This window comes from Diabrotica virgifera, chromosome 5 (genome assembly GCF_917563875.1).
Source record: "Diabrotica virgifera virgifera chromosome 5, PGI_DIABVI_V3a".
NCBI classification, from domain to species: Eukaryota; Metazoa; Arthropoda; class Insecta; order Coleoptera; family Chrysomelidae; genus Diabrotica; species Diabrotica virgifera.
The window spans coordinates 6,870,961-6,898,528 of record NC_065447.1 but is presented as its reverse complement, the minus strand read 5'-3'; the positions used below and the strand labels follow the sequence as shown (position 1 = coordinate 6,898,528).

Below are 27,568 nucleotides of genomic sequence, written 5' to 3'. Positions count from 1 at the left end.
GGACCGAAAAAAAAATCTATCCTTAGAAAAACTCGAAATCGTCAGATTAAGATAAGGTAAGTTAAGTATAATACATGCAAAACAGGGTATACCCTATTCCACGAACATACGCCTGTTTTGGATTACTTCGACAACGAATATTTTTACTGTGCAAAATAAGAAGAACGAAAGTAAATTGCAAATTACATTGTTGTTTATTGGAATAATTATTAGCGCCATTTACTTTCGTACTTCTTATGTTGCACAGTAAAATACTCGTTGTCGAAGTAATCCAAAACAGGCGTATGCTCGTGGAATGGCCCATATATTTAAAAAATCTGACGATTTGATGGGCGTAAGGAAATGGGTGAGTCCCAAAGTTTTACAAGAAAAAAGCGAATATTTCGCGAAATGAATGACAGATCGAAAAACTAAAAAATACGTACTCAATATTTTTCAAAAATCTATCGAATGATGCCAAACATGACCCCCCACGGAGAGGGGTGGGGTAAGTTTAATATTTTAAATACGAATCCCGCGATATTTCGCGAAATGAACATCAGATCGAAAAACTGAAGAATACACTTATTTAATATTTTTGAAAAATCTATCGAATGACACCAAACACGACCCCCACGGAGGTGGGGTGGGGGGTTACCCTAAAACCTTAAATGGGAGCCCCCACTTTTTATTGCAGATTTGGATTCCTTACGTAAAAATAAGTAACTTTTATTCGAGACATTTTTTCGAATTATGGATGGCGCTATAATCTAAAAAATCGATTGTTGGAAATGGAAAATTGAATTAAAAATGAACAAGTCCCCACTAAAATGGAAAACTGTACTTAACTTTTTTTGGTTTTAGGACCTACTCTTCACAACCCAATAGGTCCCCATAGCGCTCGAGGGACTGCACATTTAGCATACTTTGCTCCCCTACCATACGTCTTGTCAAATCAAAAATTGAAATCCACGTAAGTGTATACACTTGACAAAACGTACGTTTTGTATGACCCACAAAACATACAAGCAAACGTAGCGTGAAAACGGGCCTTCCTCAGATATAACAGAGTACATGAGGTCGTCGTCTTATAAGTTTTTTTATTGTATCATATCTTTATGGGAAATTCACTCATCCCAGATACCTACGATATCAAAAGGATTGAGCTCTGGTGAGATTATGTGGATTTGGCTCTGGTGGATGGAGCTCTGGTTATCTACACCTAGGTGACATGGTATGCAGGAGTATCTCCCAAAAAATTTCGTACGCATCTGGAAGTCGAGAGTAGTACAACTTTAGTCGAGAGTCTTAAAAACATGTTAACTAAACAGTTGTTTTTTGTTTTTTAGGTTCTTCGGAATGACTCCAGTAGTAGAGAAAATAATAGGTATTTTCTGAGTACTTTTTATTATTCAATATCTTCGTATTTGAATTTTCACATCTCTGTACTTGGCGATATGTTCGTTATATATATCGCCGTTATATATATGACGATATATATCGTCTATATGATGCCTAGGAAACCTTCTGTTTCTGGAAACATCTTTCCTGATGTCAACGAATAGTTCTAGTTCTGTTCTCAATTTAAGTGATATGAAACCAAATTGCGCAACTACTTCGCAAATTGCGGAATGTAAAGTAGATGCATCAGTCTGCTTCTGAAAAGAGGTTTTAAATGAGCAGCCTGTTTCTCCAAGTGCCATAGGTTTCTTCGTAAATTTCATATATTTATATATATATATATATATATATATATATATATATATATATATATATATATATATATATATATATATCATAAAGGAGTACGACCGTCAATTCCAATATAACAAAGGAGCACTCGTAAGTGTAGGGTTTTATCGGTCAAGTGGGTGAAAAAAGAGACAAAGAATTCAGCTACTTCATCTATTTATTGAAGACGTTTCGTCTACTGCTCAGTAGACATCATCAGTTCATCTACAAAAAGAGTGTTATAAGAAACAACATCCAAAAGAGAGGTAAAAAAGCACTAGCGTTACCTTAAAAAGACATGTAGCAAAAGATAAGATGTACATAGTAAAAAAAACCTTATCCATGAACCAATGTAATGTATAAGTATGTAACATTTAAGTGTATAGTTAATATTTAAAAACTTTAGTACAGCCAAAGACAAGACCATGTGGTAACAGTCACATATAAAAAAACAAGTGGAAAAAAGCTGGCTTGCTTTTTTTTTCCAAAGTCAAGAATGAACCAAGAAAAAACCAGATTCACACTTCCAAAAATTTAGTAGTGTTTAAGCATACTTCATTTTAACCTTAGGCAACATCATTAAATGAATATAGTGCTAATATGCAACTTCGAAAATTTAAAGTTGAATAGTTACCAGCAGGTCATCCTAGCCCAACGGACACACAAAAGAAAATGGAGTTTGAATTATCAGGTGTAAACTGACATCTCGCCAAGAGGCAGGCAACCTTTAAAAAATTTTATAACAAAGAGTGACTGACAACTGCAGCGCAGCGCGGTAAAATTTAAATTGATGTATTTAAAACAGTTATAAAAGTGTTTAAAAAGTGAAAGTAATATCAAGAAGTAATCAAGGGATGTACCTTATACCTCGTAGACAAGAATCACAGTTTATTTTAAACAAGTGAGGGCACTTCACACAATTATATGGAAAAGTGCCTACGTTAGTACTGGTCATCCAGTTACTAACGAATATATTGTACTATCTTATATATTCGTTAGTAACTGGATGACCAGTACTAACGTAGGCACTTTTCCATATAATTGTGTGAAGTGCCCTCACTTGTTTAAAATAAACTGTGATTCTTGTCTACGAGGTATAAGGTACATCCCTTGATTACTTCTTGATATTACTTTCACTTTTTAAACACTTTTATAACTGTTTTAAATACATCAATTTAAATTTTACCGCGCTGCGCTGCAGTTGTCAGTCACTCTTTGTTATAAAATTTTTTAAAGGTTGCCTGCCTCTTGGCGAGATGTCAGTTTACACCTGATAATTCAAACTCCATTTTCTTTTGTGTGTCCGTTGGGCTAGGATGACCTGCTGGTAACTATTCAACTTTAAATTTTCGAAGTTGCATATTAGCACTATATTCATTTAATGATGTTGCCTAAGGTTAAAATGAAGTATGCTTAAACACTACTAAATTTTTGGAAGTGTGAATCTGGTTTTTTCTTGGTTCATTCTTGACTTTGGAAAAAAAAGCAAGCCAGCTTTTTTCCACTTGTTTTTTTATATGTGACTGTTACCACATGGTCTTGTCTTTGGCTGTACTAAAGTTTTTAAATATTAACTATACACTTAAATGTTACATACTTATACATTACATTGGTTCATGGATAAGGTTTTTTTTACTATGTACATCTTATCTTTTGCTACATGTCTTTTTAAGGTAACGCTAGTGCTTTTTTACCTCTCTTTTGGATGTTGTTTCTTATAACACTCTTTTTGTAGATGAACTGATGATGTCTACTGAGCAGTAGACGAAACGTCTTCAATAAATAGATGAAGTAGCTGAATTCTTTGTCTCTTTTTTCACCCACTTGACCGATAAAACCCTACACTTACGAGTGCTCCTTTGTTATATATATATATATATATATATATATATATATATATATATATATATATATACGTCTTCATATCAAGGGGAGATCCGACTAAATCGAGGACAACCCGAGATCCACCAATAGGAAATTAATTATTGGAGTATATTGTTCATAAGTATCTTTATAATTAACATATTAATCATGGCACACTTAGAGGGGAAAAGATTTTTGTACTTAAATTTTTCTGATAAATTTACAGCGAAACGAGATCCGTCGCTGAAAAATAAAGGGGAGGACTTATATACGAAATTTTAGATATTTACCGTTCAACGCGAGATCACACACTGATGCCAGCTCTAAAGAGTATTAGTCGAGCGGTTGGAGCTCGTGTTGTATTGTATATTTCCCACGAGATAAAGATATATAATGGGCGTAACTTTTAAGTATCGCTTCTTTTGTGTCTTTAACGTCTACGATTGACCTTTCAGAAAGTCCCTTAGTTTTATTACATACATAAGGGTGTGAAAAAAGAAAAAGAATACTTGACAAATAATAACCATTTAATAATGATAATTATTTGCAATACAATATTTTAAAACTATACATTAATATTCTTAAAAAACACTTAATACGAAACCAAAATGTAATTATTATATTCTTAAATAATACAAATTGTTACAAAATAATTATTTAAATGATTGCTTGTTTTAAAAATACATTACAAGAAAGTAAAATTTTTTATAAATATTATTAAAGTTTAAAAAATAAAATAACTCAATATGTAGAAATTATTATTTGATAGTTAAAAAATGATTTTAAGTAAAATGATTTAAAAGATAAAAAGAAACACACATAATTTTAAGGGTCAACTCCTAATTTCATGAAAATTTGGATTTAGATTCTACCCATCCCCCACTTCAAAGTTGAATTTGTGCCGTTGATTGCTTTTACTTGGAGGGTGAAAAAATATACGTTTAAAATAAGTCCGGAAACAGATCTGACTAAGTTTAAGCAACTTTTGTTCTATAGAGTTTTTTTAACTTAGGTACTAGGTTAATTTAGTAGTAGGTACTAGAGTCACTTGCGACTAAAAATATTTACTTTTCAACAAAAAAAAACACGTTTTTCGGCGGTTTTTCGCAAATACTCAAAAAGTAAATATTATATCGAAAAAATATTCTTGGAAAAAATGTAGCATATAAAAAAAACGAAATTTTTTTATATTTTTAGTATATTTTTAGTCTATAGAACCAGTAAAAGTAAATTTGTAGCTCATAAAAAAGACGATATTATCCTTCAAATTCCAAATCAAATATTTTAACGTGATACATAGTACCAAAAAATGAAGCTCTTTTCGGGGAAAACCCATTAAAAAATTTTTTAAAGTGTTAACAAAAAGCTTTATTTTATTTTATAAAAGTTATATACGGGTAGGAGAGACAACGGAAGGAATTTTCGAACGTTTAAACAGACGACATCCAAGATTTACCAATTTCTGGACAATTGATCCAAAGGCTGGATTCTAACAACGAAACAGTTGTGGATTTTCAAGTTTTCAATGAGAGTTAGAATGAAAAAACATTAGTGACCTCGAGTATGATGGTTTGGAGAATTTGGCTGGTTATATCTGCCATAAATTGAAGGACTCCAGTATTCAATCCGTAGATGTTTCAACGTACACGTGGGTTGATCATTTGAGTAAGTGTGGTTTATGTAAACCATCAGACACTCTCTTGTCATATATTAAGTAACTGGAGGCAATTTTTCCTTCCACATGAATGGTGATTCCATTTTGGTAACTAAAAATTATTTAGAAAACCTTATGTCCAAAAGTGTAACTGTAGACTGTTCTAACAAAGCGAACAAGTTATTTTTTAGGTCTCGGATGTACTTCCGAATTAAAGAATTAAACAAGTCTCTTAACAACCTGACATTGCGTAAAAGAAAAACTATGAAAACTGCTACATAGTTGTTGTATGTACGTCTATTTCACATGCACAAAATTTAAATAAAGTGCATGGCATGAAAACTGTAAAACTTATTTTTGTCTTTTCCAAGCCTCTTACTTAAATCTGATGAAATACATTATTTAAAAAGTAAAAAATTTTGTTTTTTTATCAATCCAATAAATTTATGGTTTTATTTTGGGGCTTTTCTTCCCCTTGGTAAAAATTATATTTACTAATGTGTAGGCCACTAATCAATTTTTGCCAACTAACGAAATATAATAATTTTAGTAGATATCGATTATATGAATATTTTTATTTTCCGGATACCAATATAATCAAGAAACTGGGTACTTTACAAATAACTGAAAATCAATTTAAATAAAAGTAAATAGTTTAATAATTTTCCTCAAAACTATAAAAATCACTTAGTTTCTTTTAGTCATAATTCATTCATTTGTACTATTCTCAAATTTCATTCGCGTTCGTATTACGAACGCATAGACGGGACTATGCTTTACTCTGTTGTTAACGTCATGCACCAATCGGACGAGCTTACGTAACTAGAATATCAGGGTGTGCATATTTCCGGGTCCCGGTGAATTCGTATCTATTTTAATCCCCATCCTAATTACAGACCAACTGGCAACTCTGGTGCGCAGGTAATTTTTAAATAACCCATTAACTACCGGTGAATTGGTAACTTTCATTTTTTAAGTATTGTTGATAATCTAATATCGGTATTCCAGGTATTTAGCGCTGCACTCCTAGAAAATGGAAAAAATGTCACAGGAAGTGAAACCGATGATGAAACGAAACGCAAAAGAGAAAACTTGGATGATTGTTTTAATAGAAGTAAAATTAAAAAACGGTCACCAAGCAAAGCAGGCAACGAAAACAAGGAAGACATGGAAAATGTTATGATTACAATAATGAAAGAGCTAATGAATAAAAACGATGAAATGCTTCAGGAAATAAAACAAATAAGGAAAGAATAACAACAAACCAATAAAGAGTTAATGGGTGTAACAGCAGAGAAACAAAAACTAAAAAAAGAAGTAAAACAGCTACATGAATGAATGGAGCAACTGGAGAAATTTAGCAAAAAGAAAAGCTTGATCGTAACTGGGTTGAAAGTAGAAACAAATGATTATAAGAAATTAAAAGAAGAAATGGAAAATTTCAGAGCCCAAGAGTTGCAAATACAAATAAAACTAAGAAGTGCAAAAAAATAGGAGAAACAGTATGCGCAATAGAAACAGAAGCCCTCACGGATAAAATGGAAATCCTAAACAAGAAACGTAAACTAAAACAGCATAAAGATCGTATCTATATAAACAACGATTGGACATCGAAAGAAAAAGAAAAACAAAAAGAAATAACTAAAATAGCAAAGGACGAAAGAAGCAAAGGTAAGCAAACGAAAATCGGCTACAAGAAATTAATAGTGAATGGCAAAATCTAGATATGGGACGAAGAGAGAGAACAGCTGATAGAAAATTCAAAAAACTAATAAACGAAGAACAGCGGCTGAAATTTGATATTGACATGGCAAAAAAGACTCGGAAATGCAAACGGTTAACGAAAACAAAATAACGCACACAAAATAAAGAAAGAATCTCAATAAGAAGAAAAGAACAAAACCCATTAGAATGGGCTCTTGGAATATTAGAACCATGCTGGCAGCAGGTAAGATGCAAGAAATAGCTCTTGAAATGAAAAAATACCAACTAGAAATCCTAGCCCTACAGGAAATACGATGGAAGAAAGAAGGAAAAATTGAGAAGAAAAACTTTAGTATGTATTATTCGGGAGAAAACAAACAGGGAACGAATGGTACGACATTTATAGTGAACAAAAAAATGAGGGAAAAACTGATACAATTCAAAGCAGTTAATGAAAGGATATCTTACATAAGAAAATAAACAAGCCAACATCTCGATAGTCAATTGCTATGCACCCACCGAAGAAGCAAACCAAGAAGATAAAACAGAATTCTAAGACATCCTGTAAGAAACCTGTGAAAATATTCCGAGGAATGACATATTAATAATATTGGGTGATTTCAATGCAAAGATCGGAAAGGAGGACTATAATCGTAATGTAGCTGGCAAAGAAACCATTCATGAAACTACGAATGATAATGGAGGAGAAATCTGCAACCTAGCAGCAGCAACAAAATACATATATAGTTAGTACTGGGCATAAACATAAAAAAGAAAACAAAATAACATGGATGATACCAGGAAGAATGGATGGAAACCAAATAAATCATACTCTAATTTCGAAAAAGTGGACACAAATAGTACAAGACGTAAGGTCATATAGAGGGGCAAATTGAGGCACTGACCACATATTGTTGATAGCAAAACTTAAGATGAAAATAATCAAAGCAAATAATCATAAGGAAGGAAAAAGGAGGAAATGGAATATAGCCAATGTGAAAACGCAAGAAACAAAGCAACAATATACAGAACAACTGGAACAGAAATTGGGTCAGTACGAGCACATAGAAATAGAAGGAGAATGGAAAAACATAAAGAACAGCATAATAGAGACAGCAGAACAAATAATAGGATTCCAAAAAAACAAAGAATCGAAAGAATGGTTTGATGAGGAATGTCACCAAAAAAGTCAACTGAAGCACCTCGCAAGAAACAAATGGCTACAAAGTGCCGAACAGGAACAACTGGACCAATATAGAAAAGAAAAACAAGAAGCATTGAAACTCTATAGAAGAAAGAAGAACACATGGATCTCTGAACAAATGCAAGAATTAGAAACGAATAATAAAGACAACAAGAAATTGTTCGAATAGATAAAACAACAACACAGTACCAAAAAATCTGTCACAAAAATAAACAAAAAAGATTGGGAAAAACATCTCACGGACCTATACAAAAACGACAATAAGGCATATTCAGAGGATGAGGATATAAGAGATAACAGAGATGAAGAGGAAGTCGCACCTACTTATCAGGAATTCATGGAGGTATTAAAACAACTAAAAGTAAACAAAACGCCAGGGCCAGATGAAATCAACAACGAACTGATCATCAACGGCGGAGAGGAGCTCACGAAGCGAATGCACAAGTTAATGGTTACAATTTGGAAGGACGAAAGCATGCCCATAGAATGGAAAAACGGACACATCGCACCAATCTTTAAGAAAGGAGATCCAACTAAGTGCTGCAACTACAGACCAATTATGCTACTAAATACAACGTATAAGATATTGATCACAATTATAAGAAACCGACTAAATCAATACACAGAAAAAATTATAGGACCATATCAACAGGGTTTTAGAACAATAGATCAAAGGAAGATCAACAATAGATGCAATACACGTACTGACACAAACAATTGAAAAAAGCTATGAACATGACATAGAATTACACATATTATTCATCGACTTCCAACAGGCCTTCCACAGCATATACAGACAACAATTATTAAAAGAAATGAAAAAAAATGGAGATACCGGCAAAACTAATAAGACTAACTAGAATGACAATAAAAGACTCAACAGCAAAAGTTAAAACAAATGAGGGCGATACAAATGACATCAAAATAGAACTTGAAGTAAGACCAGGAGACAGTCTGTCAACGACAAACGACACTATTTAATATCGCTCTAGAAGGAGTAATTAGGGACACGGGGCTGAAAAAGACAATTATTCAAAGCTCAACACAGATCATAGGATATGCAGATGAACTGGGACTGGTAGCACGAGATAAAAAAAGACTAGAAGAGGCACTTTTAACCCTGGTAAGAGAAGCAAAGACGAGAGGACTAATAATCAATCAGAATAAAACAAAATATCTTATAAGCACACGAGACAATGTAAACAGAATAGCAGAAATAAAGATAGGTGAAAATACATTCCAGAGAGTAGATTGCTTCAAATACCTGGGGGTGATGGTGGACGGCAAAAACGGAAGGAGTATAGAGATAAACGACAGAATTAAAGCAGGTAATAGAGTATATTGGAAATATCACCAACTACTCAAGGACAAAAACCTGAGCAAAAAAACAAAATCAAAAATATACACAGCAGCAATCAGATCAGTGATAGCCTATGAAGCAGAAGTAATGTGCCTTACGAAAAAGACGAAGAAAATTTAAAAATAATTGAGAGAAAAATTATAAAGATACATGGCCCAGTAAAGACAGAAACAGGGGAATATAGAAAGCTGATGAACCATGAAATAATAAATATAAATAAAGGAGAAGATATAGTAAAATTCATTAAAGCACAAAGCCTCAGATGGTTTGGGCACACAGAAAGAAGAGGGGTAGAAGAACTGATCAGGAAGATAATGAACTGGAAACCAGTAAAAAATAGACCAAGAGGAAGACCAAAAATTAGATGGGAAGATCAACTGCTAGACGATATATCAAATATGGAAATTGCAAACTGGAGAGAAAAGATTCAGGACCGGAGAGAGTGGAAGAAGATAGTAGAGAGGGCAAAAAAACATCACAGCCTATGAACTAAGACCTAAAGGAAAAGCGGACTAATTTACCGCGTGAAATGGATTAAAAGAGCTCATATTTGAGCGAACTATACTCTAACAAGAGTGAACGGTCCATATAATAATTCCAGGTATGTACCTGTATAAATTACCCTCCTTGAAGTTGGTGTAAAAGGTATTCACCATTTACGTATTGTCTTTTGGAAGGATTACTAGAGAAAATCCAAATAAATTTTGAAAAAATGGCTGAAATCGCTGAAATTCTTGTAACAGATTCCGTAATGAGTGTACATGGGTGGTAAATGATTTTAAATTTCACTTAAAGAAAGTGCTAAAAAGTCTAAAACATTTATGGTACTGTTCTGCATCTGGTTTCCAGGCAACCTGTTATACCGACGGTTAGTTTTTTTAATATTTTGAGTAGTAACTATGTTGGTTATCAACAATTTGATGTCAAAAATGCACATTTTGCCATTTTTTGTCTACCAGTAAGAAGAAAAACATTCAAAACAAAATTTAAGATAACCGCATTATAGAGCATGTAAAACAATTTAAATAAGGTTTTATAAATTTCGCTATACTTAATTGTTGCTTATAAAACTATAAATTAAGTCAGTTTAACGTTAATATAACTTACGTTAAAAATACAACTTATATCTCGATATTACGTGAAATAGCTCAAAGGAATGAGTAAAAATACACGGTTTTTATGACACTCAGTGTAACTACGTAACAATTGTTTTAGTTTCTATATGGACGGAATAAAAAAATTTATGTAAATCTGACCAATTTTTTCTCAATTTAATTATTTATTGACAATTTAAATGAAAAATAGCCGATTTTAAGAATTTTCGTCTATAAGTTACAATGTTTTACCAAAAAACTGAAAAAAGAACTGATTAGTTTATTGAAATAGCCTTAAAATGAGTTGAAGTAAAATAGAATTGGAGCTTTGTTTATCAATAAACATTAACTATTCAAATTTATTTCTTACGTTTTAAGCTAACTACCTGAGGTACCCCTAAACCCTAAAAATGTCATCAAAACGACGATTTTGAAGCTCTTCCGACTAGATTAAAGAAGCTATTATCGATTCAAACAAAAGTTGTGTATTTTTAATTCTAAATTTCAACTATTTAATTAAAAATAAAGTGTTTCAGTTGAAAATTCAAAGTTGCTACACCCACCGCTTTCGCAGGCAGAATAAGAACCCTGCTATTGCATAAGTATATAGATTTTGAAAAACCATTCAAAAAGCATTCCAAAGTTTTTTCGATATGCCGTCTAGTTCTCGAGATATTTGACAATCGCCTTTCTGGACAGAGCCCTTAAATAATGTAAACATTCTTATTCAAGCTAGACATAAGCCGAGTGAGAGAGCTGACCGTGAAATTCATTTGCGATGTTTCCAAATTTACCGGATCTCGGGTTGTCCGCAAAATATATATTTACCATATACACAACGGATCGCGTGCGCTGCCCTCTACAGCGGATTTAGTGGAACCACTGCAATATAAAATTCACCAAAAGGGGTGCAAAATGAGGTCCAGACAAAAATCGATTTCCTTGTACCCTAACCATTGTTACATCGAGATGTCACTATATACACGTGAATACAAGGTGAGATCCAAAATCGGATCTCGCCTTGCAAAACGGATCTCATCTTGTATAGCTTATGATACAAACGGATCTCGCCTTGATATGAAGACATATATATATATATATATATATATATATATATATATATATATATATATATATATATATATATATATATATTTGTACAAATATTATCGACCGTACTGTGTTAAATAGTAATGTTTGAATAACGGCAATTCGGTCAGTTGAAAGAAAACTCTATTTGTTTTAAGTCTCAATATTTCGTCACTATTTGGTGACTTCTTCAGGAGAAAACTGCAAATTTATTAATATTAGACATGGACAAACTTAAATATTTCGATACTTACAACTATAAGAGTAAAAATTTAAATTTCTTTAACATTATTTTGAAAATTGATTTAGAAAATGACAGATTTTATTTTGACTTATTGGGGAGTTATGGTAACTGACAGTTAGTTCTTTCAACTGACCGAATTGCCGTTATTCAAACATTACTATATATATATATATATATATATATATATATATATATATATATATAAAATGATGTTGGATAATCGAGTACAAATATAAAAATAAATAAGCAAAATCATTGGCTAATACTCGTAAAGTGAATGTGAATTTAGTTGGAAATATATAAATGCTCCTGTAGTAATCCTTTTACAAGTTAACAAACAACTTTTTTAACTTGCTACACTATACTGACGAAGCCCAAATAGGCCGAAACACCGGTGTATATAGTTGCACAGAAATGTATGGAATGATGACCCTTCATCATTTTATATATTTCCAACTAAATTCACATTCACTTTACGAGTATTAGCCAATGATTTTGCTTATTTATTTTATATATATATATATATATATATATATATATATATATATATATATATATATATATATATATATATATATGAAAAATAGATAATTGCATTTCAGTTAGATTCGAACCCCACCGGTGCCCCGACTAGTTAGCTTCAGTTAGCTTCGAACACCTACCTAGTGTCTCCTGATGACGACTTGACATGAGTCGAAACTAGTCGGGGCACCGGTGGGGTTCGAATCTAACTGAAATGCAATTATCTATTTTTCATTTTACTGTATTCTCCAGTAAGAGACGAATTGGTTAGCCCAAACGGTGTTTGCATGATGTATTGTCGGAAAAAGGATTCCGTTACATCGCCTTTCATAGCTTTATTGTTATAAAGCTTGATTTTGCTATTCGCCGGGCTACCAAGAGAATAATTATTTTCTCTTTTCACATATAGAGGTCGTACTAAGTATACTCTGGTGGATTTAGTTTATAAATTCACGAAGTAATAGCGGCAAATCAGTTAGCTTCGAACACCTACCTAGTGTCTCCTGATGACGACTTGACATGAGTCGAAACTAGTCGGGGCACCGGTGGGGTTCGAATCTAACTGAAATGCAATTATCTATTTTTCATTTTACTGTATTCTCCAGTAAGAGACGAATTGGTTAGCCCAAACGGTGTTTGCATGATGTATTGTCGGAAAAAGGATTCCGTTACATCGCCTTTCATAGCTTTATTGTTATAAAGCTTGATTTTGCTATTCGCCGGGCTACCAAGAGAATAATTATTTTCTCTTTTCACATATATATATATATATATATATATATATATATATATATATATATATATATACTATTACGATTGTAACTAAGTTAAATCGTTACTGTTCCATTTCGTTACTGTTACTGTTACCTCCTCCACCTCTATGATTGCCCGTTCTAAGAAGCACAGCGGATAAATAAATGTTGAATATTTGGGAAATATTTAAGTTTTTTGGGTATTTATTAACGTTTGGAGGTCGGCGCATCGTTTAAAGCTTTTTTCTGTCATTTCGTTGACGGGCATATATGTGAAATTTAGAAGTCGGCGGCGAGATATTATAACCGACCGGGCAATTCCTGTAAAAGGCTTGTTTTTGTCGACGCGACGGAAGTTTTTAGCTAAAATGCGAACGTTAAATACCGCGACTAAACAATTTTTTGGTTTATTCCAAATTTTATACATAGTTGATAAGGTTAGCTTAGCGACGATAAAAAGGAGATTGATCCTTTATGCGATTTTTATGATTAAGATATTTTAGAAAACCGTATCTTTTTTTTATTCCATTTATTAAAATACATAATAACAATATACAAAAAAATACATTAAAAAACCAAGAGCCGTAGCTATGCTAGTTTTGTGGTAACATAATAAACATAAATATAATAATAACAGATTACATAACAAAAAAATTTTTAGGCTATTTTACACTGAAGTTTTCCTATATAAATTCATTAAGGTGATACAGTAGCGATCAACAGGTAGCAAAAACGCGTTCCAAGATTGCGGCTGTAATTTTGAATATTTTTTCGAGATATTTGACACACGTATTCGTAATACAAAGAAGAATGGCGGTACAGAGCCCAATTTGAAAAATATATTAATATGTGGAAATTACTCTGTAATTAAATACAATATTAAAAAAACGAGCCTGTACCGCCATTAAGAAGAACAAAAAAAATACACTTTCTTCAAATAAACTTTTTTATCCGATGCCTAGATTTTTTGTCATTTTGGAACTACTAAAATTTTTTATTTCATGAGTAGTTCCAAAAAGACACAAAATCTAGGCATCGGATAAAAAAGTTTATTTGAAGAAAGTGTATTTTTTTGTTCTTCTTAATGGCGGTAGAAGCTCGTTTTTTAATATTGTATTTAATTACAGAGTAATTTCCACATTTTAATATATTTTTCAAATTGGGCTCTGTACCGCCATTCTTTATTATATTACGAATACGTGAAAATATCTCGAAAATATATTCAAAATTACAGCCGCAATCTTAGAACGCGTTTTCGCTACCTGTTGATCGCTACTGTTTCCAGTTAAAGAATTGTATTAAATTAAATAATTAAATTATTATTTATTATTAAATTATTATAGAATTATATTCAATTAAAGCTATCTGTTGTAGTAGTTAGTAAGAAGTAACTCTTTTAATTCAGTTTTAAATATTTCTAGCCTGCAGTCTTTAATATTTGTGGATAACTTATTATACAAAATCAGACCACTTGAGTATATACTTCTTTGTGCACCAGTAGTTCGCATTTTTACGGTTTGAAAACTACCTCCCTGTCTGGTATGATCTTAATCCTATTACCAAGTCATTTGTACCTATTTGAGTAGTATCGTTAAATTTCGAGTAGTGTACATACTGAATAGCAGGTTTAATGATTAAAAGTACAATAGAGTAAAATTCAATTAATTTCTACCTGGACCGAAAACATAACCACATCGTTCAAATACAAATGACTTTGCAATAAACTTAAGATTAAAGTTTTCTAAAATATTTTGAAAGATACTATAAAATGTTTGAATGTATGACAATTTGTATATTTTTTAAGTTTCTGAGACTTTTGAAAAGCTTTCAACAATCATTCTTTGTCAGATAGTAAAATTCAGTCTTGTAGTTTAGTACTTTTTCAAATTTCAATGGTTTGTTGGATGTTTTTGAACCTAAGTTGTAATTTCGATCCATCTGATTCATCCATAGACTGTCCTTTAACAGTACACCATGCGACGAATTATATTTGAAGACTAGAAGATTATACTAGACCAGTGACGGATCTAGACATTTGCCTTGGAAGGGAGCATTTTCTTTAGGGGGAACTTCCAATGAAACACCAACCAAAAGACATACAAAAATAACCCAAACTACATAAAAGACATAAATAATAACTTACAGGCATTAGCATTCTTAATTTTCCTAACTGTCGAGTTAATTGGGTTGAATTTGTCTGTCTGTGGTTTAAGTTTCATGTCGCTAATATATTATATTTCAACAATTTTTTTTCTTTAATTTTGGACCTTGTTGAGGTGGGCTAATTTCCCCATTTCCCTCCCATAGATCCGCCACTGTACTAGATGGTCTCCACAAATGTTTGCCACACATAAACCTTGTACATCTCCTGCATTTTCCTTTTACCACATCCTACTTTGTCAATAAAATCTCCCATTAAAGTTATAATTTCTGAAGATTTTGTGTAAGCTTGGGCATTTAAGATATTTGTGAAAATCAGCTCAATACCTATTTTTGAAGCAATACAAGTTGGTGTAAAAACTTGAACAATATTGAATAGAAAAGGTTGAGTAATCAATTGAATCATGGAACAACGGTCTTATATTGGACACCAACTAACTCTTCATATAGATACTGATTTCTTGATTGACGATAAAATCAATTTAATTAAAGTATCACGGATCATCATTATCAGTTCAGATGATATTAAAAAAAAAACGTTAAAATGTCTGGTATTACCTGGAGTCAGGCCGAACGAATTTGGTGATATGATGCCAGATGTGACAGTGGCCATAGTCGACAACATATAGAACCGGTCATTCCTGAAAAAAAAATTATATTATTAATAATAAATTCGTTGTTGGAAATATTGATTGATTTTTTTTTAATGTATACCATTTTTATTCAGTTGCAATGCGAAGGCAAAACTGTCTTATTCTTCACATTTTCTACCTTCGCATTGCAACTGAATAAAAATGGTATACATTTTTATTTTTCTATTAGTATTACTCCTATAGAGTAACTAGGTCCATTTTCCGTTGGAATTTACCAGGCTGTAGGCGGGGTTGTGAATTGCAACTTTTAGAATTCCCTCTTGTCTTCACTGCAGCATCCATCTGGCTTGCAATTTTTAGAAGCCATGGAGGTGTCATCAGGAAAATGGTCCAATAAGTTTTTCAATTAAATATCTTTTAAAAATATTTTTAAATATTTTTATTAGGTTGAAAAACTTTGACTGATTTTTTTTTATTTGTTGTAGGTGAGAACAGCAAAAAACCTTTTCGGGGTAAGTACCCGTTTGATTTGTGCTTAAAATTGTCAGCCGCTCTCGAGATTGTTTTTTAATAAAATTAACATAAAAATGTTTATTTAGCAATTAAGAAAAATACATTTTTAAGTAAAAATGGCGCAGTTAAAGCGGATAAACAAACACCAATTCAATAAGATGACAAATATTATTATTATTTGATTCAACAAATACTAATAATAAGTAATGACGAATATAGATGACCTAATATCTTGCAAGCTGTAGATAAAAGGGTGTCCCTTGAGATTCTGAGAGCTTTATGGCTTTTTTCATTTATTTTTAGTGCTTTCGTGCCACGCGAAGAGGTACACGGGATTATCACTGGCATGCTGTGAGAATGCTAATAAAATCTGGATGTGATCTGGTGCCCGGAGGTAAGATGTCCATTGAATCGTTTTCTCCTAACATAATCTTCTTCTTGTAGTGCCTATCCGTTTCGGATGTTGGCGACCATCATGGCAATCTGCACTTTGCACACTGCTGCTCTGAAAAGATTTGTAGTGGTTGTGTTGAACCACGTTCGTAGATTTCTCAGCCAGGAAATCCTTCGCCTTCTTGGTCCTAACATAATAATTGGCTATAATCGAACATATGAGTCTCCTTAACTCAACAAGAAGAATTTAATAGAGGGATTTATTCATCATGATCATCATAGTAATTAGCTCGATGATTCTTTGTAGATATTAGCCTACTCGCAAGAGAAGTCGTCACTCCAGTCGATCCTCAGCAACTTCCTTCCATCTTCTGACTCTTAGAATCGTAAGATCTTCTTCCATATCATCAATCCATCTTCTTCGTAATGACAACTCCTTAACTCGATAAGAAGAATTTAATAGAGGAATTTAAATAGATAGAGGGAAGTAGGTGGTATAATTTAAAGTTATACCTTTGACGCCATAGACAATTTTCATTTATGCACCCAAAAATCATCCCCAGAAATTTTCTGTCAAAGATACCAAGTTGTCTCTCTTCGTTTTGGAATAATGTCCATATTTCAGCCTCATATAATATATCAAAACCGGTCTTTTAAATAATATGTTAACATTTACTGCACGTTTTATGTTTTAATTTTCTCAGATGTTTTTTAACATTGGAGAGTTCTATTGGTTATTGCTAGAGAGATTAATGATTACAGAGAGATAAATTAAATTGTATGTTCTTTATTATTCTAGAAACGTTTAAATAATAAGTTACTGAGTGCCTATATTATTCTTTTTTAAACATTTGTCAATATTTTTGTCGTTTTATCTGCTTCTAGACCTTTATCTTCCATTGCACCGTTTCCTACTTTTTTTCCTGCGATTGATGGGGATAGATTGAAACGTTTACTTAGGCCCTTGTTGATCATTCGTCTTCTTTCATGGCCACACCATTTCTGCTTTTGAAGAAGATTTTTGAGGCAACTACGCCTTTATTTTTGGAATGTTGAACACTTTTTCATTTTGTACTTTATACAATTGAGTATTTTACCATTCTATAACCCCAAAATGAATATTAAAAATAATCGCCCAATTTTTATTATCAAACCCGCCAATGGGCCCTGTTAAACATTAAAATAATCTCATATAAGTTTATTTGAACAGTTTAACTCGAAGGCTGCACCCGAACGTTTTAAATACTATAATCTGCCAATCTGAAATGAGCTCTTTTCTAGCCATTCCAGACACGAGATGATCAGTCGGACGTTAATATTAGCATTTAAATCGATTCCAGCTACAGCTACCGCATTTTCTCTATCTTGACACATACACGTTACTTCTCAAATACGATAAATCACCCACAGATCCATCTTTTCTTCTTTTTCGTTTAAATAATCCAAGTAAATGAATTTTCTTGCCAAGAAGTAATGTTGTGTGCATGTTGAAACGCTTGTTGAACTAACGTATTTTCATTAAATACGGTTAGTATCGGCATCACATAAATATATTCAGGTAGTTGCTACGGTTGTCGTGGCAAATCATGAAAAGTATCTTTAATTTTTCTAGATACTCTTGTAAAATAAATATAGAGGCAGTGATTCAACAATAGTATATTGTACAACAGGTGAGAAAAAAGACATATTTCTCACGAGCGCAGAAGTTTGTTGGCACGAGCCGAGGCACGAGGCGAGGGCCACAAATCAAGCGAGGGAGAAATAGGTAATTTTCTCATGTGTGGTACACTGTACTTTATCTACGGATGCGGTTTTGTCAAGAGTTCAAAATTCAAAATTAAATAATTTGGTTGCTTTTAGGTATATTATATATGCATAAATTAAAATAAAATACATATACATGTAGGTATTTATTATTCTTAAAATGTATATACGTTATTTATTTAAAATTCTAATTAACAGTTATTCTTGAACAGTTTTAAAAGGTAATTCCTGGTTTTGCTTCAACACATTTTGTTTGACAAGATTGTGTTTGTATTGTGCATGTTACCATGGAAACGGCTATCATATGTAACATAAACCGTATGCGTAGGAGAACCCGTGAGAAAAAATATTTCTCACTGCAATGGCCGACTTTTCTCACTGCGTGAGGAATCGTTCGTTTTGAATGTATGTAGGTAGTGAGACAAGTTACACATTGTATGGCATCCATAGAAAATATCTATTTGTATAACATGGGAGCAAAGTGCTACTTTTCCTCCCGAGAATGAAGTTTACTGCGCGACGCGTAGCGGAGGACAGTAATCATTCAAGGGAGGAAAAGGCACTTTACTTCCATGTTATACATATGATTTTTCCAACTCCCTCAAATAACAACTCATTTTTTCATTATTAAATAATTTATTTATGTAACTAACTAACAAAATTTATTAGAGAACTAAAACTAACAAGTAGGTACAGTATAATTGTCAACTGTCAAATATAAGTCAAATTATTAATGTAAACATTGTTAAATAAAAATAGCAATTTAGTGTTTTTCACCATTCGGCAAAATACAGGGTGTTCTATAAATAAATGTTAAAATGTATAGATACTTACGCAATAGATAATAGATAATAGAATACTGTATAGGGCGTCAATAAGTTATTTCATTAATGACATAGCACGACGTCACCTTTACTTTTACTCCCTAGGGAATAAAAGTACCTACTTTGTCTCCCTATGGAGAAAAAGTACGACTTTGCTCCCTACATTGAGGTCAGGAAATGTACCTATAGTTTGGATAGAGGTAGGTGGAAAACACATTTTTTTAAGTCAAGGGCGGAGCCAAACCCCTGAGAATTTAAAAAAATATACATATATCTTAATATTTGCAATTCAGATGTTTTTAGTTTCAAACACATTTATATATGTATAATATGTTTTCTGGACTAGAATTGAACAAAAGCAGTAACGGAAGCTTCAAAATTGACATAGGAAGTTTTGTAAATCAAAATGTTGATAATTTTACAAAGTGTCAATTGTTAGAACGACCTTGGCAGCCATCAAAATCGTATCAATTTCCATTTCCATATTCTGTGTACACAAATAATAAATAAAGAAATGCAGCGTTTCTTGGGTCACCAGCACTCGAAACAAAGGAGTTGGTTGGTACTTTCGCACAGTCAAAAGGGATTGCTTTAAAAGTATTGCGTTTTATTTTTCTAATGAAAAATATGGTCAAAATAAAGGGATGGCAGTACAAAGCCTTGTCACGAAACGTTTAACATCTTTCGTCAAACTCATTGGCAAAGTCGGGGCCATACAAACCTGTGAAAAAACAGATTGGGCTGGATTTTCTACAAAGTTATCGCAACCCGCAAAAGTCAGTCATTAACCAGATAAACTCTCAGAGGTCTAAACAGATACAAGAAAATAGAGAAAGATTACGACCAATAGTAGAGTCTATAGTGTTCTTAGGTTGACAAAATATTCCTCTAACAGGCCATCGTGATGACGGCCTTCTGCCTCTGGACGAAGATGCTGGACCTAGCAATGAGGGGAATTTGAATATCAGACAAATAATCGAGAAGTCAAGAGAATTCAATATCCCGTTATACATCTGCTTTAAAGATTATCACAAGACGTTCGACAAAGTCAAATTGCATAATTTATGGCAAACATTAAAAGAAGAGAGTGTTTCGCAGTAATAGATTCATTTATTACCGAGTTATACAAGCATACTATTTGGGATCAGTTAAAGTATGTCTTGACATACTTTCAAATGAATTCAAAAGTTCGGCAACAAGGGTGTCACCAGGATGATCCTATGGCCGATGCCACATTATGCGTTTTGACCGGATGCGTTTCCGCCGCATCCGGTGAAAACGCATAGTGTGACAGATCGGTCCGGTTGCGTTGGAAACGGATGCGTTTTGAGTCATCGGTACGCGCTTACAAACTGCACCAGACTAAACGCATAGTGTGACAGGTCGGTCCGGTTGCGTTGGAAACGGATGCGTTTTCAACGCATCCGGTCAAAACGCATAATGTGGCATCGGCCTAAGGGGGGGTGTTACAACTACACTACCGGATGGTCTCTGGGGGTATGGAATAGTACTGGTGTTAAGCGTATAGAGCTCAAAGTACACTCAACGAAAAATGTACGTAATATCAATAAAAATGTTAATTCAGACAACAAACGCAATACTTAAAATTTGTCCAATTCTTGGTTTTATTGGGACAACAAAACGATGTTCATCAATTCATTATTTTCGTTCGTTGAGCCAATGTATTACGTTTATTGAATGGATGAACATTCATTATGTATACCATAATATCACTTTATTGGTATTACGAACTCTGTTCACTGAGTCAACGAACACTATTTATTGATATTACGAACTCTGTTCATTGAGTCGACGGACACTATTTATTGAAACAACAACGTCGTTAATTGACCGACGAAGACTATTCGTTGTGTCAATAACAGTGGTATTTCTCCTAACGTATTTCGTTTATTTCTACAATTATTTCAGTTTATTGTTACAATTAATTCCGTTCATTCCCACAATAAATACAGTTTTTCTTACAAGCAATTCTATTCTTTCTTAAAATCAGTTTTGTTCATTCCTACTATGAACGTATTTTATATTAATAATTACTGAATGCAATAGCCCAATGTATGATATTAATTGATTAATAATAATTTTTTAAATCCCCCTTTTTTGTCGTTAACCTAAAGGACTTTACACTGTGTGATTTTTCATATGATTTCACTTATACAGTGTACTGGAATAAGTGTTACACTCCCCCCACCCCCTTATTAACTTATTTATTTTTAGCACATAAACAAAACGCTCGGACAGGTCGATTTTTAAAATAATTAAAGTATATTATAACATCAATGTTTCGAACTTTACACGATCCCTCTTCAGGTGACAGGCGCGGCGTAACTTTGATTTTTTTTAATGGGAAAGTACGTCATGTGACAGCTTATTGAGAGCGCAGGTGCAAAATTTCGATCGAATTCTTTTTAAACGCATTCATTTTCTTTGGAATTCTGAGAAAACTAATAAGTATTTTTGAAAAATTTAAACGCAGAATAAAATATTACATTATTACCGAGGGCAGAAAGTCCCTTAGAATAAACAAAAAGTTTCTGTTGAATGGTATGCCTATTTGAAATTAATAATCATACTAAATTTTTTCTTTTCCACCCCTGTGACTTATTAAAATAATCATTATAGAGGTTCTCAGGGACTTCAGACCCTCGATAATACTGTAATATTTTATTTTGCATTTAAATTTTCAAAAATAATAATTAGTTTTCTCAGGATTCGAAAAAAATTAATACATTTAAAAAGAATTCGACCGAAATTTCACGATAATAGACACACAAAAACTTCCTTCTACTACGGACTACACTTGAAAACGAAATGCAACAATTATTTTCGGCACTTCGGTAACACAGAGAAGCTAGGGGTATCACTATAAGGAAAAGCCGTTAACTTTCAAATGGTCAAGCAAAACATTTATTGTCTCAACAACTACGATTATTGTCACAATAAACGCATTTATTGTGAGTATTAAATGCAGTAGTAGATTGATTAATGCATTCGTTGTCACAACAATCAATTTACATATATTCAATAATCATATATTACTCTATATTAACAACATTTGTACATTGTTTTAATGAAATCTGTACGTTGTCACGATAAACCAAAGTAATTGCTTGTCATCTACGAAATCAAGAACGTGAGTTGCTGCCAGAATTAACATTATTTATTAAATATACGAAACTAACTTATTGGCTGAATAAATTGAGTGTTATTGATTAATGTACTCTAGTTATTCTCACAATTATTATTCAATAATTGTGACAATAACCAAATACATCCGTCAATGTCTAAAAGTTCCTTGAAACAACAAATTAAATTGTTGTGACAACGAAATACTATTCAGTAATCACTGTTAATCAATATTACGAACTAAAGTTTTTTGAGTGTACATCCAAATGGGGGCGCCTATCTTCGGGAACTTACTACACCCCTGGGAGGTGCAGGAATACCCCTGGAACATACTACATTTTATGAAAAATTTTCTTTCATGAGGTTTTCATCAAATTTGCATCAAAAATAATTTGTTAGTACTTGCGGGTTATGACTGGGTCCTTCTGACTGTTAAGGTCTGGTTTTTAAAGTTTTGTGTCGATATGGAGCAGCAACAAACTATATTGCCAATTAGATTGTAACCCCTTTTTAAGTCCTCCAAGTCTATCACTACATATAGACATAACTGAATATTATTGTATACGCGAACAATCACTTTTGTTTCGTAATAAACTAATTTTAAGATTGATTTCGACTCTTAAAATATCTAACGATAAATTCAGACTAGCCTACAGCACGTACCATAAATTTCAATCAAGAAAAAAACCACACTTTAGTTGACTTCTAGATCTAATAGGTACTGAAAATTGCCCAATTCTGTTTGCTCCACATTTTTACATGCTAATCTCCAAAAATTATACCTGGCTGCCTACGTTTGGGATTGCTATTATTAAAATTATTCCGAAACCACAACAAACAAGGCAAAACACCTTAATAGTTGTGTCATAAGAATGATTAATATTTAATATTTGGCGTTTCTCACGATATATTTTAGAGATGATATACGTTTATACAAGACTGTTTGACACTTGTTTAAAGATTCGGTTATGTGGAAGTAGTCAACACTTTTTGTTGTTCTTCTTTTTTGTTGTAAACGAGTTGACTGTTTTATTTGCAACTAACTTAATATTTATTGTTTACCTATTCTTTGATTTATTAATATTTCAGTCAGTCTATGGTTGCTATTGATGATTTAAGCTCTTTTTCTCTCTATTTTAAGGTACATTGGTTATGTTGGTCGTCCTGGCAGTATGACCTCCAAGTCTCTGCTACATTTTTGAAGTGAAAACTTCTTTAGGGAGGTTGTGCACTTTTTAGATAGGGAAAAAGTATTGAATTAGCGACCGTCATCGCGACCGTCATTGCTTCGACGAAATAATGTTTTGAAGTGAAAACTTTCTTAGGGACGTTTTGCCCTTTTTAAATGGGGAAAAATATTGAATTAGCTACCGTCATTGCTTCGACGAAAATAAATTTTTGAAGTGAAAACTTCTCTGGGGACGTTGTGCCCTTTTTAGATGGGGAAAAAGCATTGAATTAGCGACCGTCATCGCGACCGTCATTGCTTCGACGAACTAATTTTTGAAGTAAAAACTTCTTTAGGGACGTTTTGCACTTTTTCGATGGGGAAAAAGTAATTAATTAGCGACCATCATTGCTTTAACGAAATACATTTTTGAAGTGAAAACTTCTTTAGAGACGTCGTGCTCTTTTTAGATGGAGAAAAAGTGTTGAATTAGCGACCATCATTGCTTCGACGAAATAAATTTTTGAAGTGAAAACTTTTTTAGGGACGTTTTTCACTTTTTAGATAGGGAAAAAGTATTGTGTTTGCGACCGTCATCACTTTGCCGAACTAAATTTCGTACTTATGTATATGTATACATAAATAGCATAGAACGTACGCAACGAGTATATAATATAGGTATAGCACTTCTTTTTGGATGGGGAAAAAGCATTGAGCTCGTAATTTAGATACTATAAGAAATATAAAAATAAAAATATACAACGGCACCCGATTTGGGCGTCGAAACGTTAATAAAATTATTTTTTTCATTTTAATTGTGGCTTATTTCCCATATAAATAATTAATCATACTATAAGAAGTTTTGACTTCTGTCGGCACTCCCATGAGTGCTTTAAATTTTTTTATGTTATGTCTTATACAGGGTGTTTGGTAAAGAATGGGCCATAGCTTAACCTTAGATTCCTGAGCTTAAAATAGGTCGATTTAAGCTAACTTACCTTAGTAGCTTAGTACGAAAGTTGATAATAACCGAAATATAGAAACTTTTATTTTATTTATTCTTGAATATTTCCTGACAGGCATGAGCTAACAACTCATGCAATTAACAACACATTTGGTGCCGAATTTAGATTTCTCGTTCCAAAAAATCCCTGCTTACCAAATTTCGTATTGTTACCTCATGCCAGTCAGGAAATATTCAAGAATAAATAAAATAAAAGTTTAACTTTCTGTATTTCGGTTATTGTCAACTTTCGTACTACGGTAAGTTAGCTTAAATCGACCTATTTTAAGCTCAGGAATCTATGGTTAAGGTATGGCCCATTCTTTACCAAACACCCTGTATAATACGATAAAGCATTCTCTATAATTCGCTATAATACGCGACAGGGTCGTATAATGGTCTTATATATCTGGATTTTTGAACCTCGTGAAAGAAGTTTTAACTTCATTAGATGCTGCATTGCAAAGAAAGATCTGTTTCCTGTCATTCTTCGCGTTTCTACTTCTCGCTCTATTTTGTTGTAATTTGTGATTGTTGCTCCTAGATATTTATATTCTTTAACCACTTCTAATCTTGTATTATGCAAGAGAAATTAACATGAGTGCTGCTGAACCTAAGCGGATCAATACAGGGCATAGATACGCAATATGGTGGTCCTTACGAGCTATAAGTATTAAGCTATTGTGGCAATACAGATAACTCAGTAGATTAACAAAATCTACAACGCTACACCAGCACCAAATGGCTCCAAAAGTGACTCCAAAAATATCTGATATCATCTACTAAATCTATAAAAGGCAGTGTAGGGTTTCAGAGTTCTGCAATGGGTAACATAAATAAAGAGGAAATGTGCAATAAGCTAATTAGATTAGCTACAGAATAATCTTATAATGGACGGCTACCGGAAAAAGAAACTAAATTGAAATTGACAAAATTACAATGAATTTAGCGACACACTTTAAAAGAAATATAGGAATTTAAAAAACAGTCATCAGACCAAAAGAATGCTAGAAACAGCAGAGAAGAAAACCCTTCGAAGAATCGATGGTAAGACACTATCGGATAGAGCTAGAAGTGCAGATATACGACGGAGATGCAAGGTGGACAACATTAATAACTGGGTAAAAAACAGAAGAGTAGAATTGAACGACCACATAAGCCAAATGACAACAAACAGAGTAGTAAGGATGGCTAGGGACGGTTCCCCAATAGGAAGACGATCAGTGGGAAGACCACGAAAACAGTGGAATAACAACTTACTGGAGGCACATTGAAAAACAGGCAGTCATGTCTACACAAAAAAAGAAAAAGACTTTAAAAGAATTTATACACTAAAATACAAAAGATTATTCTTTTGACATATTTGTCTTTATAGCGTTTGTTATTTGACATATTATGAAGACTGACGTCTGAAACTTGACAGGTGACAAATGACATATTATGACCTTTGATGGTTTGATATATTATCAAACATTTACATTACTATTACAACAATTGAGTCTGAGCTATTATTTTCTCGGTGCCAATAAGTAATAATTAAAATTACTGAATTCGTCTCTGTGCTATTAGCTATTCGTAATAAGGAAGTGGTATCTAAAAAGTTGTTCATTTGTCATATTAATATTCAGTAGATCTCTTTTCCAATAGCTTTTATTGTGTACAAATTAATGGACTCGACTAATTTGTGTCAGTTTTCCATATTTAATAATAATCATGATAATATTATTAACTCGTAGAAACGATTAAGCGTTTTTTTAATGTCGCGTAAGCGTAAGCTTATAAATATTTATCAATATCGATGTATTGTTCTTCATATTATATATTTGGGTGTGGCCATCTGAATGAACATTTATTTCATTATAAAAACGTTTTTATTGCATCCTCTGTACGTTTATACATATCTAGTTTCTACTGTTAGTGACCTGCTTTACCTACTGAAGGATCCTACGTGTCGAAAAGTACAATGGCCCCCCAACACTTACGAATGCCTAACATTAAACCACAACCGTAGAAGGAGACTCAAACTCAATCACAGCAGTTGTCATAGACTGTATATTTTCTTTAGATGCTAAAATGTTGTTGATTAAATAGAGGGGGAAATTTAAACTGTAAACCATTGATATGCGCTCTATATTTAGGGGCTGATCCATACTTAGAGGTCTATAAAGGTGTAACCAGTTTGTCGACTGGCTTCTGGCCACATGAAGTGGAATTGATGGATAACTTGGTAGTGAATGATTCTGATGCTCATTTTGACTCTGCTTTGTCGATTTCATTTGATGAAGTTGAATAGATTGGTTATTGAATCTGCATAGACAACACAGCTAAAGGCAACAGTGTGAGTTTCACTGGAGGGTAAACCTCTGCACAGGCGACATCCCAATTAGGTCAGCCAAGACGATGTCGACAATACAGCGTCGAACTACTATTGGTTGCCATCAGGAAAGATGTACCCTGAAACTGAAGGTTCATTACTAGCCACTCAGGATCAGGTTATACAAACCAAAAATTACCTGAAATATATCGTCAAAGATTGTCAGGTCCAAAACGACAAGTGCCAATACAGATCAAACAGGGGACATTATAGACCAGATCTCGTACTAGTTAATAAATTAACAAGACAAACAACACTAATTGATGTGGTGATACCTAAACAACAATATTCTACGTACTAAATTTACTGAAAACATCGCAAAGTACAGAGATCTGGAAATTCAAATAAGAAGACAATGGATAATGCAAAGTATCCAGACAATACTTATTATTATGTCTACTACTGAAGTCATTCCGAAGAACCTCCTCGAAAACAT

At 32.9% G+C, this 27,568-nt stretch overlaps 1 protein-coding gene across 2 annotated transcripts in view; it reads right to left on the bottom strand.

Moving 5' to 3' along the window:
• LOC114340744 (zinc finger protein castor homolog 1-like) overlaps positions 1 to 27,568 on the bottom strand; it is a 365,464-nt gene that overhangs the window by 242,195 nt on the left and 95,701 nt on the right. For both annotated transcript variants that reach the window (XM_028291549.2, XM_028291619.2), the window contains exon 2: positions 15,915 to 15,997. In XM_028291549.2, coding sequence (XP_028147350.1) covers positions 15,915 to 15,981 — 67 coding nt within the window. In that variant the 5' untranslated portion in view covers positions 15,982 to 15,997. The remainder of the gene's footprint in view (positions 1 to 15,914; positions 15,998 to 27,568) is intronic.